This window comes from Medicago truncatula, chromosome 1 (assembly GCF_003473485.1).
Source record: "Medicago truncatula cultivar Jemalong A17 chromosome 1, MtrunA17r5.0-ANR, whole genome shotgun sequence".
Lineage (NCBI taxonomy): Eukaryota > Viridiplantae > Streptophyta > Magnoliopsida > Fabales > Fabaceae > Medicago > Medicago truncatula.
The window spans coordinates 10,639,873-10,658,931 of NC_053042.1; the positions used below are offsets into that span (position 1 = coordinate 10,639,873).

At 34.4% G+C, this 19,059-nt stretch overlaps 3 protein-coding genes across 5 annotated transcripts; 1 reads left to right on the forward strand and 2 right to left on the reverse strand.

The window, feature by feature from the left end:
• Positions 1-347: 347 nt before the first annotated feature.
• Positions 348-1,908, forward strand: LOC11417233 (WAT1-related protein At1g09380). The gene is made up of 2 exons (XM_003589542.2): positions 348-965; positions 1,405-1,908. Exons 1-2 carry the CDS (start codon positions 348-350, stop codon positions 1,906-1,908), a joined length of 1,122 nt encoding a protein of 373 aa, XP_003589590.1.
• A 2,102-nt stretch (positions 1,909-4,010) lies between these two features.
• On the reverse strand, positions 4,011-12,973 carry LOC11417234 (uncharacterized). Of its 3 annotated transcripts, none has more exons than XM_039833824.1 (16): positions 12,700-12,973; positions 12,399-12,506; positions 12,015-12,182; positions 11,203-11,490; positions 10,969-11,048; positions 10,667-10,751; positions 10,325-10,543; positions 9,580-9,639; positions 7,635-7,714; positions 7,087-7,406; positions 6,911-7,002; positions 6,693-6,822; positions 5,200-6,353; positions 4,829-5,121; positions 4,555-4,740; positions 4,011-4,455 (listed from the first exon to the last, which is right to left on the reverse strand). In XM_039833824.1, the coding sequence occupies exons 1-16, from the start codon at positions 12,838-12,840 to the stop codon at positions 4,320-4,322; spliced, it is 3,540 nt and encodes a 1,179-aa protein (XP_039689758.1). In that variant the 5' UTR covers positions 12,841-12,973; the 3' UTR covers positions 4,011-4,319. The 3 variants fall into 3 exon arrangements, with proteins under 3 accessions (XP_039689758.1, XP_003589591.1, XP_039689763.1); XM_003589543.4 differs by having other exon boundaries at positions 4,555-4,737; positions 12,700-12,972; XM_039833829.1 differs by lacking the exons at positions 12,399-12,506; positions 12,700-12,973 and having other exon boundaries at positions 11,203-11,300; positions 12,015-12,153.
• Positions 12,974-14,618: 1,645 nt separating this feature from the next.
• Positions 14,619-18,357, reverse strand: LOC11418205 (uncharacterized). The gene is made up of 6 exons (XM_003589544.4): positions 17,916-18,357; positions 16,426-16,540; positions 16,125-16,336; positions 16,009-16,036; positions 15,063-15,171; positions 14,619-14,943 (listed from the first exon to the last, which is right to left on the reverse strand). Exons 1-6 carry the CDS (start codon positions 18,195-18,197, stop codon positions 14,841-14,843), a joined length of 849 nt encoding a protein of 282 aa, XP_003589592.1. The 5' UTR covers positions 18,198-18,357; the 3' UTR covers positions 14,619-14,840.
• Positions 18,358-19,059: the final 702 nt, after the last annotated feature.

Below are 19,059 nucleotides of genomic sequence, written 5' to 3' on the forward strand. Positions count from 1 at the left end.
AATAAAATTGAGAAATATTTTTTATAATAGTTTAAAAGATTAATAAGAACTATATAACTAGACAACAAAGTTTTTTTTTTGAAGAAGCTAAATAATCAGGGACAATGGAACCGCCTTAAGAAGGAACAAACTCTCAAGTCTCAAGCGAATACCATCAGGTCAACCCAGGATTCTAAACAACATAGCTGTTATTGATTAAAAATGTAAAAAATTGTATTATATTTTTAAAAACAGTAAAAGAGACACAGATACAAATGATATATATATATACTAATACCAGGACACATTGAACTCTCTACACAAAGTTCAAATTAATCTAGAGTGTGAAAAAAAAAAGTTAAGAGAGAATGGCTAGTGCTAGTCTTGTTCCATTAATATTACTGATTCTGGTGCAATTAGCTTATGCATGGATGAATATTACCTCAAAACTTTCTATTCTAGGTGGCATGAACCCTCTTATCCTTGTTGCATACCGTCAAATCTTTGGAGCTGTTTCCATTGCTCCCTTTGCTTATTGGATTGAACGTGATAAAGTTCCAAGGATGACAAAACGCATTATGGTTCAGATACTGTTATCTTCCTTAACAGGAGTAACAGGAAGTCAGATTCTGTATTTCATAGGGCTAAAATATTCAACCCCGATAATCGCATGTGCGCTCACCAATTTGGACACAGCTTTTACCTTTGTTCTTGCAATTCTCTTCAGACAAGAGAATTTGGGAATAAAGAAGAAGAGTGGCGTAGCAAAGGTGGTAGGGACAGTTCTATGTATTGGTGGAGCGGTAGTTTTATCATTTTATCACGCAAAAGTAATTGATGTACCTGAATCAAGGGTTCATTGGAGTTATGCAGAGAAACTTGAACATGGTCATCTTAACTTCTCTGCTGCCCAATCAACCTCACTTCTAGGCCCTGTGCTCTTAATTCTTAATGCTCTTGTTTGGTCACTATGGTTTATCATTCAAGTAAGCATCATATGCATCATGCATTATATTAATATCATACAACATTTAGGGTTTAGGGCTGAGCTAAGGGATTAAAGAGTTAAGGAGTTAGGTTTAGGGTTCGAATCTTAACGAGGAAAACGATCCCTATAAAAATCCAAAATTAATCTCAATTCTTAGTCGCAACATTTTCCATTAGCATTTTTAATAATAAAAAAATGCTTATGGAAAATTTTACAAAAACTAAAAAAGTTGATGGAAAATATTATTGGACTAAAAATGCTGATGGAAAATTTTACAACGTCGATTAAAGTGTGATGTTTTTTTGTAGGGATTAAAAACGAAATTCTAGATATTTATAAGGAACATCTACTTAATTAACCCAACTATATTAATAACAAAGTGCATGCATGTCTCCTTAAATTATGAACAATAAGTTATTTTGTGTTGTTAACCTCAGGCAGATATGAGCAAGAATTTTCCAGTACCTTATACAAGCACAGCATACATGTGTATCTTGGGAAGTATTCAGTGTGTGTTCATTGCCTTATGTTTTGATCATAGTGTCTCAGCTTGGTCACTGCATGATGCTATGAGACTTGCCTCTTCTCTTCATTCGGGAGTAATTTGCACTGGAATATCGTTTCCTATAATTTCATGGACCATTGGGAGAAAAGGTCCTCTTTATGTGTCTGTATTTACTCCCTTGCAGCTTATCCTCACAGCTTTTATTAGCTGGGCTTTTATTCAGGAGAAATTATACGTTGGAACTGCAATAGGGTCTCTGTTGATTGTTGGTGGGTTATATGCTTTTCTGTGGGGAAAGAGCAAAGAGGTGGATAACAACAAAGTAGATCATGATGAAGCTATAGTGATGACATTGCCACCACCAATTAAGAAGGATGAGGTGAATAAGAATGACATGGAATTGCAATCCTATATGCACGAATTTCCTAAACCCTAATTTTTTCTCATTCATCCACGATATATGAGTGATTTATGGTCGTTATTTTTTCACCTCAAATCACCTCTCTCAAGTTTTTCTCCTTCTAGTTTATTTTAATAAGTGATTTTCACACACATCTTAGTTTTTTTTTTTTGTGATGTCATCATCTCAATGTGACATTGTTTTGTTCGTCGTCGTTGTATTGTTGATCTGTTTTTCCGTCTTGTTATAGTGTTTGATCGGTTCATATTTTCAGATCAGCATCAACTCATGGCAGATTCAATCAATATTGTGATGTCGTCAATGTTACATATCCGAGACAATTTGAATATATTCATGTTTGTAGACTTATCTACTTTGTTGTTTTTTATACTATTGACATGGATATTGTGAACTTATTACTCATCCGTTTTGTTTTTGAAAAAATTGTATTGTATCAATATACTTTATTAATTTGAATAAATAAATATCGTTTATTTTAAATAAATAAAATATTGATCATATTGTTATTATAAATCACCTACATATATATATAAGTCTTGAATGGCAATATACGTAAACAATACTGTTATGCTGAAATTGAAGTAAGCATGCAAGTACTACACGGTTAAGGATTTTAATTAGATTGGACTTCAAAGTTCAAACACTTGATTAGTTGAATGTATGGTAGAATAATAATAGTTGAATATATGGTAGAATAATATTTTGAAGGATTTTAATGTGCTTGAGTTAATGTGATGTGAGAACCGAACCTGGTTTTGGTAGGAGCATTGCATTATTTCTATGCCACCAAAGCTAGAGCCAAAAACATGCTTTAACATGGTATAATATAGTATATATGTCTTAAAAGAAAGGTATTTTATTTATTTATAGATGATGAATACGAGTATAAGTTGTACTAAACTCACCAAGTCTGAAACGACCCAAAATAATATAAGTGTCTAAATATTCATACAATTTCAAGGATTGACAAACCATTGATTGATAGAAAAATAGAGGTTCCTAATTTTAGCTATGAACACATTCTCAAGAGTTAACTTTGGAATCGCACCAAAGGAAATAAGGTCATTCCCCGTCCTTCAAATGCTCACATTGTTTTGTGTCAAATCAGAAGCAATATTCAGTTAGACTTGGTTAACTTTCAACAAAACCTAAGTGAGTTAATACACAAAAAATCCTAAATGTGTGTTCTAAGTTGTAACCACGTGTGTGTGGCACTAATTGAAACAAACCTACCAATGTTTTGGAGTTAATTTTATAATGACAACATCACATAGAATGAAAGAAAACGACAGAGACATTGATACTTAAAATTGGCCGTATGCATACATATGTTTAAGTTGTGAACGGAATTTATCATGGATTCAAAGAGAAAACAAGCATAGCAAAATTCTCTCAAGGAAAAGAAGAAAGGTATGGCCAAAGCTAATAAATACTGAGAATATAGAAGATAAGATGTAGCTATATTCCGGACAGGGTAAAAACTAAAAAGACTCTAGTAATGTTGTTAATTCGAGAGGTAAGTTTGACCAATAAATTTTAGATCGGAATTGAAGTCAATACTCCGGACACGATTCTAATCATAATAAAGTTTAACAGAGTAATTGCTCAGAAGAAAAATGGCAGTAATAACATGTATGTGGAACAAAACATGCAGCTAATGAATATGCAGTGTAATTATATACTTTTTATACATGCTTGGTGCTCAAATATTCTAGCTTAATTGACGGTTGCTCCCATTAATTTTTGGTCCCGACAGTAGGTTCCTATTAACATGGTGTGTTTTGTTGTGGTTCAATTGTTATACACCTCAATCACTTGTTCACCTATGATTTTGAACGCGAGACACCATAGATATTCAGCCTAAGAATTTCATCATTTTCCAGTTAAGCTAAGAGTAGGTGTGTTTTAATTTGCTTTTCCGACCGTTTGATTTCACTTAATCGCATAGTTTAGAATCAAATGAAATTTCTATTTCAAACCAAACCATTCCAAACAGTGAATATTCCTACATGGAAAAATTCAGCGGTTGAAACTATCAAAACGGCGTGCCAAACCCGTCCATATTAAAGACTTCAAATCCTGTTCGACAAACAAAGCAACATGCTCTAAGATCACAATTTTGATGCACAAACACAAGGAAGGTAGATTATTTCAGAGAATGATAGTTTACAAAATAATGAATCTTTTTTACCATTTCTACTTCTTATTCAAATTCTATCTTATTTGAATCCTATTGCTGCTCTATTTAATTTACAATCCCGACCCATGATGATCATAATAATCACAGGGAAAATAAACTATATGAGCCTAGTCCTATGCCAATCATCAACAAAGTCAAAGCTTCTCGTGTATGTAACTAAATAACTAAAATATGTTAAAGAATGAATGGCCCTATTATCAAATGAAAACTAAGCTACAATGTTTAATCATGTACAGTTGATTTCCATGTTAGAAGCATACTGTGAAGATATCTTTCTGTACAAATCACCTTCACACAACAATGATATATCTTCAGGAGACAACACCATTTTACCTCTGCTCAAATAATGTTCAGCATTCCGCCTGCATTAAAACATTAAGAAAATCATTTAAGAGTTTTCTAGCTAACTTTTTCAATCATTCAAAAGACTAAAAACAGCTTAATTTTCTCCGCACACATACCTTCCTTTCCTCATCTTTTTAACACCTTGTGAAATACGGAAATCCTCTGAAATTGAAATTTGGCGCAGTGACGAAAGAAGTTCACTGAATGCAATGCCTTGAATTGCTGTTGTTGATGATCTTGCAGGAACAATCGATCGGATCACGTTGAACAGAGATGTTCTGCTTTCGTTGCATCGCAGGCTGCTCAGTTGAGGCCAATATCAAGAAATAATGAAAAATAAGATTTTAAGAAAGACAACAACCAAAATGAAAGCCATGTCTATTTATATACCTCTTATCATTTCTCTGGTCGTTCACCTCTAAAAGCTCTTTGGTATAGCTACTCGTGGTTTTGGTGTGATCCTGTCTAGATAACTTCCCCAAAGCCATAATATTTGCAGTAGAAGCCAACATCTCTGAAGTTATGTCTACCCTGTCCTCAAAACCCAATTTCGGTCCCGCTTCTGCTATATGCTTGGCATAAAAGCAAAAACCATGTGCAGCAACAGTTGACATCATCATTTGCTCATCATACCAACTAAACGTGTCTTCATCAGACAGGGAAGTTGGAGGTTCCATAATACCCTGCATGTTCAGCATATTATCATAACGGGAGGAAAAGATACAATATGATTGAAGAAAAAACTTTATCAAGGAACTTACACATTGTTTTTGTTGGTGATTACGAAACAACAAGTCAGCTTCTGAAATTAGATTGCTTAGCCCACTAGCAAGCTTAACAACTTCGATAGCACCTATCTGTTCTGATTTGGCATGCTGTTTCAAATCTGTTCGAAGTTTCCTCCACACATTTTGCACTGTATCGATCTCCATAGATGGACTAGAATCAACAAATTTTGACTCCAACTTAAAATCAGAGTGACTGCACTCATCCATCGGGTTATACACAGTTGCGATTTCCATGCTGTCATCACAAAAATCTGGTGCTATTGCTCTTGGAGAAGATTTGGGAATTTCAGTAGTCACCAACAAATCGGGACCTTGAGGCACTTTGGCCAAGCGCTGACAAACGCTGAAAGAGAATGGTCTCAGCTCATTACTCAGAGAAACATCTACCGGACAAGAAAGATGGCCACCAGAAGACACAACTGTAGACAATGTTTCTGTTCTGTTTTGAATTGCAGTCTCGGAAACAAATCTTGATTCTGGAAACCAGGACATATCAAGTGATTTATATGTGTTGTTTAAGCATGTATCATTATTTGTTTCTAAATATTTATACTGTTCCACCTCTGAATCTTCCAAACCAGAATGCAGTAGCTCACCAAAAGACGTACTGGCATAGCTTTGATTCAATAGAAAGTTAAAAGAAGAATCAGCATTGCCTTCAAGGAACTGTCTCTTGTAAGCTTCGTCATGAACATCTACAGAATGTCTATTATTTGAATCCTTATCCATAGCATCAGTGGACATCACTACAAATTTACTTTGGTCCTTTTGCCAAGAGGATGTTACTGAGGGTCCAGAACAACTATATAACTCAGAGATAGCACTATATTGACTTTCAAACTCACCACGGTCTGGAATAGATCTAATCGTCTTCATGAACTCTAAATAATCAGTCCCCATACATGGAACCTCCGAGTTGTTTTCCTTCTCATTGATGCAAAGCTCTTCCTTAACTAACCCTTCCCAGCTTGAGTTGTTTTCCATTGTAGCTATTGACTTGGTAACTTCATTCTCAATTAGTTTGGATAACTCTGAGGGAAAACTCCAGGGTATCATCTTCGGTAGTATCTTATGACCAGCCTCAAGATCAAAAGGAAGTGAGCCATATAATGTCTGCACTTTCTTGTCTGGACAGTAAGAAAAGAAATCACAAGTTTCACCAAGCCATTCCATTGGGGAAAAGATAAATGGGAATTGTAAGAGAACAATCAAAGTACACAGTAACGATCCAAAAGTTGAAGAGTTATGGTTTCCTTGTAGGTCATATAAATGCATATTCGCAATCGTCATTAAAAAAAATAACAATTTGAAGATAGGGAATATATTTAATAGAATATATTTCCATCAAATAATCAGAAGATTTATGAAATATACGGTTACTCCCTCCGTCTTAAAATAATAGTTGTTTAAGGTTTGTGTACAATTTTTAAACAATATCATCATCTTAAAAGGGTATGATATGTCACCTTTACTATATTTTTTATTCTGGAACCAGAACTGAAGATGCAGAATGGTTTTACGAATATCTCTGTCACAAGACTGGATAAACTTCTCCATTAAAAGAGGATTGGCGTCGACTTCTTCTGTGGCACAAACCTGCAGGTTATCCACAGAAACATAAATTTCACTTTCAATCTTTTCATTTTCCCTACAATTAAGGGGTTAGAGATCCTAAAGCACATACCGTGAACAAGTGACGAAGCAACTCATCTGGCAATGGCAATGAGAAAGAAACATGTAGTCTACAAAAGTTATTTGGCAGACCAGCCTTTTTACCTAATTTAAAATAATGAACACATTAATACATTGATCGAAGCTATATGTTGAGCAGTAATGCACTATTGAAACATGCAAACTCACTGTTGCTGGTCAATATAATTGGTCCTTTTGCTGTTTCGGCAATGTGTTGTATGGCAGCAATACATCCACGATCTTCAGGAAAAAGGATGTCCACATCCTCAACTAAAATTAAAGTTTGAACAGCATCAGATGTAAGTGTATTATCAATGGCGTGCAACTTCTGAGACGTTCCACCAGGACCATGAGCTCCATCATCGGATAGGGTTATCATTTCAATCACATCATGATCCATCTCTTTGGCTTCTTTAACATTAGGCGAAGCTGGAGCTTGGAGCAATTTCAAAGTTTTCTTCTGTGAACCCACAGTGTGTTCCACTAAACTGAGATATACAACATCTAAATTATGTTAGCACAGTATCTTGATAGAAGTGCTTCTTAAAACAACTAACTTGATTATATTAAAATAAAATTGAATTAAGGAAGAAGGTCTCTTTCTCAGTGGAGATGAATACCAGAACCAGCCCAGCCAACATTAAAAGCTTATTGCTTAAGATTTAAGACATCTATGGACTTCAAAAACACTTAGCAATGCTTAGCTCTTAACAAACCTTTTGACACATTGTGATCCAAGAGCATCTCCAAAATACTGCTTGACAGCAGTCGCATTTCGACAATCCGATGTATTGAGCTGTTGACAATAGAGATAATCTTTAATAGTTATGGCCAAATTGATAACTGAAAATACAGATTCATAAAAACAGAGAAAGGAATGTTTTTTAGCAAATTAAAGATTATTTTTAGAAAGAATGCTCATAGGAATGCCAAGACGCATGCCACATCATTTTTCAATATACTTCCTATTGAGGATCAGGCAGTAAAATGCCAAAAAAAGTAATGATTTCCAACACTACTATACTGATGTTTATAGGAAAGGAGACAACAGGGTTATTAAGAAAGTAAGTTCCTTAGGATATATGACTCTTGATACTGCCAACTCCACAAAGTTCAGAATTCTGGGAGGGAAGAGATAGGTGCAAAAGCATTTTCTGCACTTTTAGAGTGTCTAGAGTTTTCTCTACACTAAGTTGAAAACAATTAAAGTGGTTGAAGTAGAATCAGCTTTTGTCCGCATGGAGGAGGTGGAGCTTACAACAACAACAACCAAGCCTTATCCCTTTAAGTGGAACCGGCTACATGGATCAAATGATATTATAATGTTCTATCATATACGATATTTCTATCCAGCTTATTAATCTCTAGATCTTTCTTAATAGTTTCTTTTATTTTTTTTGTGTTCCTCTGCCTCTAGTGATTTGATTACCCTCCATCTAATCTACCCTCCGTACTACAGAATCTACAGGTCTTCTCTCTACATGCCCAAACCACCTAAGCCAAGTTTTCACCATCTTAAAATGATAATAATATTGATACCCTGAAAACAGTGAAAGCCTGCTTCTTAATGAATTAAGGGCAGAATATAAGCAACATAGGATGTTCAGTTGATGTGTTTTGACATTAATGGCAACTCACTACAACTAGGAGTGAAAGAGCATTCTCAATAAGTGCTGAGCTTGGTGAAACTTATAGCTTAGACTTCCAATATTCAGAAAGGACAAGGTTAATTTCGAAGTTGATGAAGGTCAACTTATGGATGATTTAAAGGAAAAAAGCCACAAAATAGTCAACAAAACGTGCAGGAAGAGTGTCCTAACTCTGACGGTAGCGTGCAAGTTGCAAGAAGTGAAAGAGCTTTCTTAACAACAAATTTTCTTAACAACAAATTGTCAATGTTAACAATATTTTAATTTTAGATTGTTAAGATTACAAATAGGATTCTCTACTAAAAGGCCATTCTTTTGACGCTGTTTCTGAAAAAGAAATTCTACATTGTCCAAATATTCAAACGATGAAATCTTTTGAAGCCAGAGTGAGAAGGCTTTGGATGAGAAGTTATTTCTAGTTAGGCTTTAGTAAATGCAAATAATTTATGTATCACTTCTTGATTCAATGGGAAGATGTTGATTAGTCCCTTATGCAAGGTGGTAAAGGGGTCATTTTTACTAAATACCTAAGTATGAGGGTAGAAAAGATAACTCAGCAGTAATTTGTGGGGGAGTAAACGGATTAATCTCTAATTAGATCCTTTTGCATATTATAGTTGTCTAATGTCTTCTTCACTGAAGGTGAATAATGTGTTGCTAGTGTTCACTTAGCTATTAGTTATGATTGTTTCTCTTTTGCTGCAGGAGATGTTGTGGGGGAAGTTTAGTATGAGAGATTTGACTATAACACAATACAATTATTAGATTATCATACTTCATATTAGGCAAGAAACGACATAAACTCCAAAATATAGAAAAGGCAAGCTTAGCACCATGTCAAAATGTATCCCAATTTGGCTAATTAATTGCTATGCATGCTTGACCGTAGATATGCTTTTAAAAAATTGACTATTTGCGATTTATAGGTGCATGAGATCAATGAATATTATCGTGACAAAGGTGAATCAGTTGAAAGCATAAATAACCAAAACATATTTATAAATAAAGATACCTCTAAAACCTCAAACCCTTGCTCTTGGGCACAAGCATAGACAGCTGCAGACTTGCCACTCTGCAATATGACAGACTCATGCTTCAGGAACCAATATGAAGTTATGAACAATAAATGCATAAACAGAAAATATGAATTTGGGAGCACAGAGAGTGATAACTTTCTGAATTTTCAACAAATATGTTCTACTTAACAATGGCAAGAAACTTTAAAAAGGCAAAAATGGGAAATTTTTGAACTTATGCAAATACGGTACCTTTGATCAGAAACCAAGATTCAAGACTTATGGAACTTTCATGGACAGCTATTATGCATAATTGAGCAGAGGAGCAACTATGTTACATTAATTCATGCCAAGATAATTTTATAAAGCACAAACAGAAAATTTTGGACTTCATACGCGTATTTCATTAAAATCAAAATACCAAGAAAAAGAAAGATAATTGTCCAGTGTATTATCACCAGATACCCAATTAAATTACTGAATATTTGATGATCATACATAGTTAAATGGATGTAACCCAATACTCAAAAGTACAACGGAAGACATAGGTGTTTTAGAAATTTTATTTAAAAATCAAATGAATAAAATACAGATATTTCAATCAAATGATTCTTAAAGGGCAGAAGATTCAAAGAATTCAATCCTGAAATGGTTATATAATCATGATGTTAATAAAACAACAGCAAAATTATATATCCATCAAGTGTATGTCACAGTTGTGACAGATATAATTCTACATACCCCAACTGGTCCTGTAATTAAAAGAACATTCTTCAGGGAACCCTCCTCGCTAACATCTTTTGAAGCATAGTCACAACCAGCACAGTTATAATCACCATCACCGTCTGGTATGTCAGTTTGATCCTTGTTAGAGGAATCCTTTCTGTTTTGATACCGCCTTTCATGCCAATGATGTAACCAGTCACGTAAGAAATTGAGGGATTCATCATTACCGCATACCTAAACAAATATCGTAAAACATGAAAAATATGGTTCAGGAAGTATGAACATTTAGAATCAAAATATGCAACTTCAGATTTTACTTTTTAAAAAAGAATACGCTGTGAACTAGAAATGTCAGACCTCCGAGGCTTTTGTTGGTTTGTACTTGTGTATCCATAAGCTGCTCTCAGCCTTATCTTCACAACTTTGACAGAAAGAACTCATTCTGCAATATGATACAAGGGAAAACCTCACTATCACGAAATAAATTTGCTAGCTAATTTTTGCACGGGGATTTAAAAATAGTTAAAATAGTCGTACTAGAAAAACAAGCAAGGAAATTACAGCCATTTTCTTTTAAATGATCAATATATCCCATTGCTAAACTACCGAGGGAAACTGAGTGAAATTAGTCAGGTCGGTGACATAATTGAATGTTGTACCTACTCGGTGGCTCAGCATCTGATTTTCCGGTATTGCATGCTTGCCCTGATATAGTACTGGCTTCATCCATCTCCAAGTCCTGGCAATAATTTTTGGAAACAACAACAAATCATTGACACAAAACTAAGGTATACTTCCCCCTCTAAACTAGTTTCCATGGTTACCTACAGTGGTGCAAATGGGGAAGGTTACTACTAACAGGTGTTAATTAGATTATACAACAAATTACTTACCACTATAGCATCTTCCGGCTTTGCTGGCTCATTATCTACAGCTGAGTTTTCTGGTAACATTTCCATCATGTGTTCTGACTGTGTAGGTAGTTTATCGTCTGAATAAGACAAGGCATTCTGAGAAATGGATGTGCTTGAGGATTTTACACCACTATGAAAGTTATCAAAATTTAAGGGTTCAACAGAATCCTCCATAACAGAAAATTTTGAACTTTCTGGGCTACAATCTACAATAGTGGTATTTCCCAAAAATTTCCAGTCACTCCAGTCAAGAGATGAAGTATCATCCTGCATTAGCAAATTTTATGGCTAACTCAAACGAAAGTAAAATAACAGAATTTAAAACCAATAAAGTGGGTGATCTCTCACTTAAAGGGTAGAATAAGGAATCTCAACCATGTTTGTTATGCATGTAGAAGTAGATATAATATCATCAACTTATGAAGCACGGACACTCCTTGAATTAGGCGTGTCCACGTGCCTGACACCAACACAACACCGACACATTTAATTACACCGAATTATGTGATTTTCTCAAATTATTAGTGGTGTCGGCGTGTCAGTGTTCATGTCGTGTCCGGTGTCCGTATCCGTGTCCGTATCCGTATCCGTGCTTCATACATCAACTGATATTCTCATCAACAGATGTGATTCCTAACATTCCTAACTTTACCCTCAAAGTAAATTGTTTGCTTTACACACACACTCAAAACCCCATTACAAAAGGTATGCATATAGACATTAAACACCTAATCTTATCTCAAATCAAGCTACCACATTAAATCATAGAAAGAACTGTCATAGTTGCATACCGTAATATCTTCAAATACATGAATAGGACCACAGTTAGTTCTTCCACTCTCCCGCTTAGCAGCAGACAAACTGCTTTCAGAATCACCCGAATCCTTAAATTTCTTCTCCGCCTTACACAATGAAAAGAACGGATGTATTTGTCTTCCCGCAAACATCCTCGAATTTTCCTGATCCAATTAGAGGTAAAAAGAAAAACTCATTAAAACTACATATCATATCATACATAAGCAACAAATAAACCCAACTTACACAAACTCAAAGTCATAACTCATAATAAATGTTGCAAGTTCAACGACATAAAATCTCATAAATATTTTCGAAAAACACAAATCCCCGAAAAAGTCTATTTTTTTAACCAAAACTCCAACGAATCGAACACTAACCTCAGCTGACAATTTCGCCTCCAACCGCAAATCAATTTTCCGAGCCACATCAGGCGAACCAGTCCCCTTAACTCCATTAACCGACCCGTTTTTCTTCGGCGTATTATTCTGCATACATACAGTAATAATAAACACATCACAAAACCCTCAACAATTCTCTTTTCAACTCTCAAAATTCAATTCACACTGTCACTGATCAATCCAACAGTAAATTACACTAATTAACCACATTACAGCTAAAATTAACAGCATAACAACAACAAAAACACAGTAATAATAACAATTGTGATGATTAAATTACCCTGGAGGTTTTTTTCCGAGGAGTGGATTTTGAAGGGGATTTTCTCTTCTTGAAGGTGTTTTCCGGAGTGCATGATCCTTGTTGTTGTTGTTCAGCTTCTGGTTTGCGATTGGGTGAGCTGAGATCAGTTGGGTTGTTCATTGTTGTTGTGAGAGAATGAATTAGGGTTCAATTTGGGGGTGAAATTGAGAAATTAGGGTTTTTGATATATATTGGGATTTGGGAGAGTAACGGAAAACGGTAACATAGTTAGCTATTAGGACAAAATCTATTATATTAAATTAAACATTAAAAAAAAGTAAAAACATGTTAGATACTCGTCATTATTTAGGAGTAATCAATCATGATATCCTTAAACGTGTCTTGTCAAAAAAAAAACATGTCATTATATGTGTCAGTAAAATGATACACCTATGATTAAACTAACTGATGAAAACCGTTAAAAAAACTTACTCATGAAATAAAAATGTTTGGTTAAAAAAAACTGAGGGTTGGTTAAAAAATTATTAAAATTAATTGGATTTTGACTCGTAATCATTTTACAACCGTCTTCAATATAATTATAAAAATTTATTGTTTCATGATATTTTAATGTCCAACTCTAAGAGCATAATTATCGGTTGAAAAATACCGCATCTTTATTGATGCAAAAGACACTATATCAGAAACATGTGGATATTTGGGTTTGAAAGACAACCAGAAATTTGTGTATTTAGCGGGACCCATTTTAGAGTATTAGATTTTTTTTTTTTTAGGGAAGAGTATTAGATGAGTAGTATGAATATTTAAAAAATATAATTGAGTGATTTAAATAATTGAGAAATGTGAAGTAATATATTATATTATGTGGAACTCATTTATACCACTTATATTAGTGGCATGGATGTGAATGCTCTAACAAGTAAGTTAACACTTTTTAAAGGAAAATATAGTATACATGCAGTAGTTTTTTAAGGGATCCATTGAGTAGCCTTGACTACTTATTTTTAATAAAATATTTTTGAATAACTTTATTTGTAAAAAATAGTAGAAATGATAAATTTAAAAATTATTATTTTATTGATAAATTTATCGGTCTTGTTTTGACAGTTTCAGTGTCAAAACAAGACCGATACACCTCAATTTATGAGGTGTACCGTAGAAATCCCCTTATTTTATTGGTAGCGGAAGTTGTATTCTTATTAGTTTAATATACAGTTCTATTTTTTTTTTTAAATGTGAGAGCAAGAGAAAAGATGGGAGTCTAATAGTAACGATGAGAGTGAAAAAAAAAAACTTTTTGACTCGTTACATTGTAATACTGCCAAAAAAAAGAGTGAAAAAGAATTGAGGTTTTGATTTGGAGGGAGAAGAAGGAATTGGTGGAGCGATTTTTTTAAATTAAGAATATATTATTATTTTCCACTTCTAACGCATAGTGATGTCATGTCCCTAAAACTAGTTACATCGGTGTTCTTATCAAAATTGCATAGCTGATTAATGGATGCATAATGGGTTTAATTTGAAGGGTCAAAATCGCACAATTATAAAACCAAGAGGGCTAAAAGTGCAATTAAACCGAATATCAATATAAGAGTTTAATTGATATGTATCTTTTTTTGTAAGAAAATCAATACATTAAAATGTGCTTACATCAAATAGTTGTTGTTAATTGAGAAGTAAATCTTTCTCACACTTTTAGAGAAAGGAATGCATGTGCAGATTTTCTTGCAAAATTAGTTGTATAAATGACATCAAGATGAAGATTTGAAATCACCGTCCCGAAGGCTTGACGACTTTGCCTCAATTTGATTCCTCAAGGATTATGCATCCTCGTCCTTGGTCATTTCTTGTTGTTTACTTCGCCTTTTCTCTCTAGTTGAGGGTGCCTACTAGGTACCAAGGCTTGCGAAGCTAAGCCTCACTTATTGGGGATGGTCTATCAAAACACGCGCATTGAATCATTCATGAATTAAATATTTAATACAATTTACCAACGAGGCAGCAACATAATTGGAATCCAATGTAGGATTTGTAGCAACAAAGAACAGTGTTATTTACAAATTATTTACAAAAGCAATGACTTGTAAGAAGTACTAATTAACAAATTGCTTTCTTCAAACAAGGCACTGCAAGCTCCATGCATTATACATTTGCTATGTTCATGGAGCGGCCATCTTTAGAGACTTCATCTTGAGAGCGAGTTTACCGCCTGAATGAACACCCTTCGCCGCAACTTTTAACAATGAACGAGTTTGGTACAGCCTGTTATCAAAAGGTTAAATAATTACAATGAAATTGAATAAGGCTAAAAAACATTGACCTAAATTCAAGTGAAAAACAACTTTGAAACAATGACAACAGTTTCAGGGAGAGAGTGTTACCCAGCCAAAGCAAGTCCCCATGTAGACAGTGCATAAAACAACTTTCCAGCAGCCCAAATATCCAAAACCTTTTCCAGTTTGCTTGTACCAGCAAATGCTTTTGATAGATCTGTCATCAGAACATTTAAAACATGAGATAGTAACATTTTGTATTTAATTTGTCACAATAGCGAAAAGTGTGTAGTTGGATACTTCATTTAAAATCAGGTCAATGTGAAAATTGTTGATGGTTGAAAGAACAAAAAAAATTAGTCTACGGAACAAGCATCAGACATAGAAAGTATGACAGTGGTTCCCACCCCCCCACCCCCCACCCCCCCGTGTAAATCAGAAATTTTGATATAAAAGACATTAATGAAGTGTTTGGATCAAAGGAAAACAGTGAGGACTTGAGAAAGAAGACGAATGCTATTAGGATCTAGAAGGGTCGTGTCTCGTGTGTGGTGGCAAAAAATGGAAGGAGTAGAAAATGGGAGCTTAATGGATCTTAATTTATCTGATGCAGTGGTAAGTTTAAACCAGACAAGAATATATAAAAATTCCCTTCCCATCATCTCCATTTCCCCCCAACGAAACACTGCGTGAATCTAAAAAATGGAAATGGAGAGAAAGGTGGAAGATGAGAAATTAGTATTTGCATCATCTAGCATGTTAAAAGGAACTTCATCTACTGTGACAGTTCATGCTAAATAATAGTCATCAGTTAACAACTCGACGGTTAAAGTCATACGGTGAATTAATTAAACAAATTAAAATAATTGCAATAAACACGAGTTTCACCCATCCAGCATAGAAACAATGGATAGTAGAACCTTTTAGTCAGTCCATTTGAGAAAGAGCATTTTACAAGAGTCAAAAGATACAATTTTGTATCCTTCTGACAATTTGGGTAAAGAATGCGAAGGGAAAAATTATTCATTATATAGTAATCTGACAGCAAACTTACTGTTCTGTAGTTCCTCTGGTGACATGTTCTGCATTATAATGAAGCAAACAACTTCAGATGCGACATATCAAATTTATAACAATGCATTTTGGTGTGTGAATCAAGCGAGTGCATACCCGGGCTTTTGGGTTTGACATAATGCATCTTGCCATAAAGTTGGCAACTCCATCAACAACATGTTCCTCACTGATGATCAAGTAACTTTCATCGTCAATTCCACTACATTCCTCAAAATTAATCGGATCTGTCTCATCAGCAACCCAAACCCACCAACTGGGTTCTTTCGAGTCGACATTTATTAAAATATCAGCGGATTGATAATCAACCTCTATCAAATACCAACAAAAAACACAAGAACAAATTGTCAGTATCACATACAAGGAAAGCCATCAACAGCAGAGAAGTTTAACTAAATACCAGTAGCTTCCTTAAAAGGAAATTGATTTCCACCACTAGCAGTTTCCTCTTGTAGAACCTTGAGTCGAGTCAAGTACTCATCAGACCTCACGGTAGCAGCTAACCGCACGTGCAACTACAACCAAATAGCACCCAAAACATAAATGATTAAAATAGAAACCATACCACTAAGTTGGAAGGATATGCATTGTCACCGTAAACTAGATTCACAGACATCAAATAAAAATCTATTATTTGTGATGCCACCCAGTTTTTCCTAACTGCATTTTAAAACTAATGATACAGTATGACATGAAAACATGCAAGGTTTTCATTAAATGGCAATGTAAAACTAATCTACCCTATATGCCATTAAAGTATGAAGCACGGACACTCCTTGGATAAGGCGTGTCCCCGTGTCAGACACGTGTCGTGTCCGACACCGACACATATAATTACACTGCATTTTGTGATTTTCTAAAAAAATTAGCTGTGTCGGCGTGTCGGTGTCCGTGTCGTGTCCGGTGTCCGTGTCCGTATCCGTGCTTCATAGCATTAAACTCTAATTTAAGTAAATAACACCCAAAACACAATGCTCCTAAACTAATCAATAACCCTTTGGGAATAAAAAAGCATCCTATTCTGTAAATGTAGGTGAAACAATAATGCATAACATGAAACATCAACGATAACAACCAATCATTATCCCACTAAGTGGGGACAGCAACTGCATGGATCAAACGACATCATAATGTCCTATCCAAGTTGTTAATCTCTAAATTTTCTTAATAGTTTTTCTAGATCTTCCTCTGTCTCCGGTAATCCGAGTACTCTAATAATCTAGGGTTCTTCTCTCTGCATCCACAAACCACCTAAGTCGGGTTTCAACCATCTTTTCAAACAATATTGCAAAAATAATTTATATTATATGCCATTAAACTCCAATTTAAGTAAATAAAACCTAAAGCATAATGCTCCTAAACTAATCAATAACCCTTTTGGAATGAAAACGCATCCTATTTTGTAAATGCAGGTGAAACAATATTGCGTAACAACAACAAAACATTATCTCACTAAGTGGGGTCGGCCCCATATCAAACAATGCCATAACACATCTAGCTCGTTAATCTCAAGATCTTTTTTAATAATTTCTCTTTATAGTTTTTCTACATCTTCCTCTGTCTCTAAATCCGGGTCCTCTCCATCTCATCTATTCTCATTGGTACATAATCTACATCTCTCTAAGTGCACAAACCACCTAAGTCAGGGGTTTCAAGTTTCAACAATATTGCATAACATGATTACCAATTAATACAAAGCAACTAATCTAACATCACTCAATTTACAAAAAAACAAAAATCACAAAATAGTTTCTTATTTCCATAATTTTTCAGCACCCAATTAAAAAAACAAATTTTTTTAGAACCATATTTTATCAAATCAATTTTTAACAGAAAAAATCAAACAAATATCATCATAAAACAAAGGGAATAGGGTATCTGAATATATACATCAGGAGGACAATTACTGAGGAATGAATTTGATTCAGAGAGATTATTGAGAAGCTTAAGATTCTGATCAAGCAAATTCCTGAGTCGTCGATTTTCCAATTTAAGAGCTTCTAAATCCTGGTCGGAGGGGCAATTATTATCTTTATCGTCGTATTTATCGTCGTGTGTAACGACAGGATCATGGTGACGATGGTGGTGGTGGTGGTATTCAACGGCGGTCCATGCAACGTCGGCGACTTCAAGCACCGTTTTTGCCATCTCTACAGCATTGTGGGTTCGCATGATTTGAAATTTGGGAATTGGATTTTGAAATTAGGGTTAATGAATTGAATGATTGGTTTATGAAATCGTTAATTGGATTTCGATTTGGAGGAGGAAACGTTTTGTCGTCGTTTCCGTGTTGTATGCGTAAAATGTTACAGGATATCCATCATTTTTGTTTTTTTGTTTTCGGAGAAAAGAAAAAATCAGAAATAAAAAAACAAGGCTTAATTACTCTTTTGGTCCCTTAACTTATTTTTTGGTTTCGTTTTGATTCCTTAACTATTAAAAGTTTCGTTTCGGTCCCATAACTTATTTTTGGGTTTTCTTTTGGTCTCTTAACTATTAAAAGTTTTGTTTTGGTCCCTTAACTTATTTTTTGGTTTCGTTTTGGTCCCTTAACTTATTTTTTGGTTTCATTTTGGTCCCTTAACTCTAATACATTCATCCTAACATAAAGGACCAAAGTAGTTGACGGAGGAAGAGTTAAGGGACCAAAACGAAACCAAAAAGTAAGTTAAAGGACCAAAACGAAACTTTTAATAGTTAAGGGATCAAAACGAAACCTAAAAGTAAGTTAAGGGACCAAAACGAAACTTTTAATAGTTAAGGGACCAAATCGAAACCAAAAAATAAGTTAAGGGACCAAAAGAGTAATTAAGCCAAAAAACAACTATTGGATAAATAATTATTGAACGGTGGTCATTGATTCAACGCAGTAAACATCAAAATTTGAAAAATATTTTTTTTATTTTTTTTAGAAATTAAGAGTCACAATCTAGTCAATGATTAAATCAGCCTCAATAGGATAGTGCACATGCAATATTAATTTAAGGATCAAATAATTAATTTTTAGATTTATTCAATAAATGATGATTTTTTA